Below are 735 nucleotides of genomic sequence, written 5' to 3'. Positions count from 1 at the left end.
CGCTTCCCAAGCGGCGCACTATCCAGTGCGCCACCGGGCCGGCCCTACTTGTTTTCTCATTTAAATTAGATTTTCTGGTTAAAAAGCAACCACTTTCTGGACTATGAACCAAACTAGTACTATGAAGATGTTGCAGGGACAATTTTTAATTTATGTTTTCTTGATTTTTCTGCAGTGGTCTTGTCAAATTGTGGAGCTCTTTGACCCTGTTAGGATCCTATAAGGGCAAAAAATGTGCTTTCAGAGTGATCCAGGTAAAGACTATTCCTTCACATATTTCAAACCAGACTGAGTAGTAGATCAACGGCTTTTTAATATGTCTCATTTTTGTGCTTGCATGAATCCAGTATGGTTAACATCATCTAGCTAGGGGGAAAAGTCCAGGACTTCATTGTTTCCAAAAATGTGAGACAAAGAAAGCACTTAGATTTTTGATTGTATGGGAGATGTTGCAACTCTTGTAGTCAAGACTTAACTTTTCATTTAATGCTTAATGCCTAGTGTGTTATGTGTCGGTATGCTTTTTCTGAGCTTGTGACTACTTGTTTATCTAAAGCTTCCTCCCATCTTTAAATTGCTGCTGCATCAGCTTTGCTTATCCTGTAAAACTGGGCATGTTTCTACATTACCCTGTGTTGCAGTGCAATTTTCTCCCAATATTGTATTAATCTTTCTCATTCTCTTGTAGGTTTCTCCATTTCTCCTTGCATTATCTGGTAATAGTAGGGAACTAGT

At 38.6% G+C, this 735-nt stretch overlaps 1 protein-coding gene across 3 annotated transcripts in view; it reads left to right on the top strand.

Moving 5' to 3' along the window:
* RPP14 (ribonuclease P/MRP 14kDa subunit) overlaps positions 1-735 on the top strand; it is a 9,607-nt gene that overhangs the window by 8,072 nt on the left and 800 nt on the right. For all 3 annotated transcript variants that reach the window (XM_008576567.1, XM_008576568.1, XM_008576566.1), the window contains exon 5: positions 176-254. In XM_008576567.1, the coding sequence (XP_008574789.1) occupies positions 176-254 (79 nt within the window). The remainder of the gene's footprint in view (positions 1-175; positions 255-735) is intronic.

This window comes from Galeopterus variegatus, unplaced genomic scaffold, assembly GCF_000696425.1.
Source record: "Galeopterus variegatus unplaced genomic scaffold, G_variegatus-3.0.2 Scaffold1367, whole genome shotgun sequence".
Lineage (NCBI taxonomy): Eukaryota > Metazoa > Chordata > Mammalia > Dermoptera > Cynocephalidae > Galeopterus > Galeopterus variegatus.
Note: the sequence above shows the minus strand (reverse complement) of the source record. Positions and strands in the feature narration are given on the sequence as shown.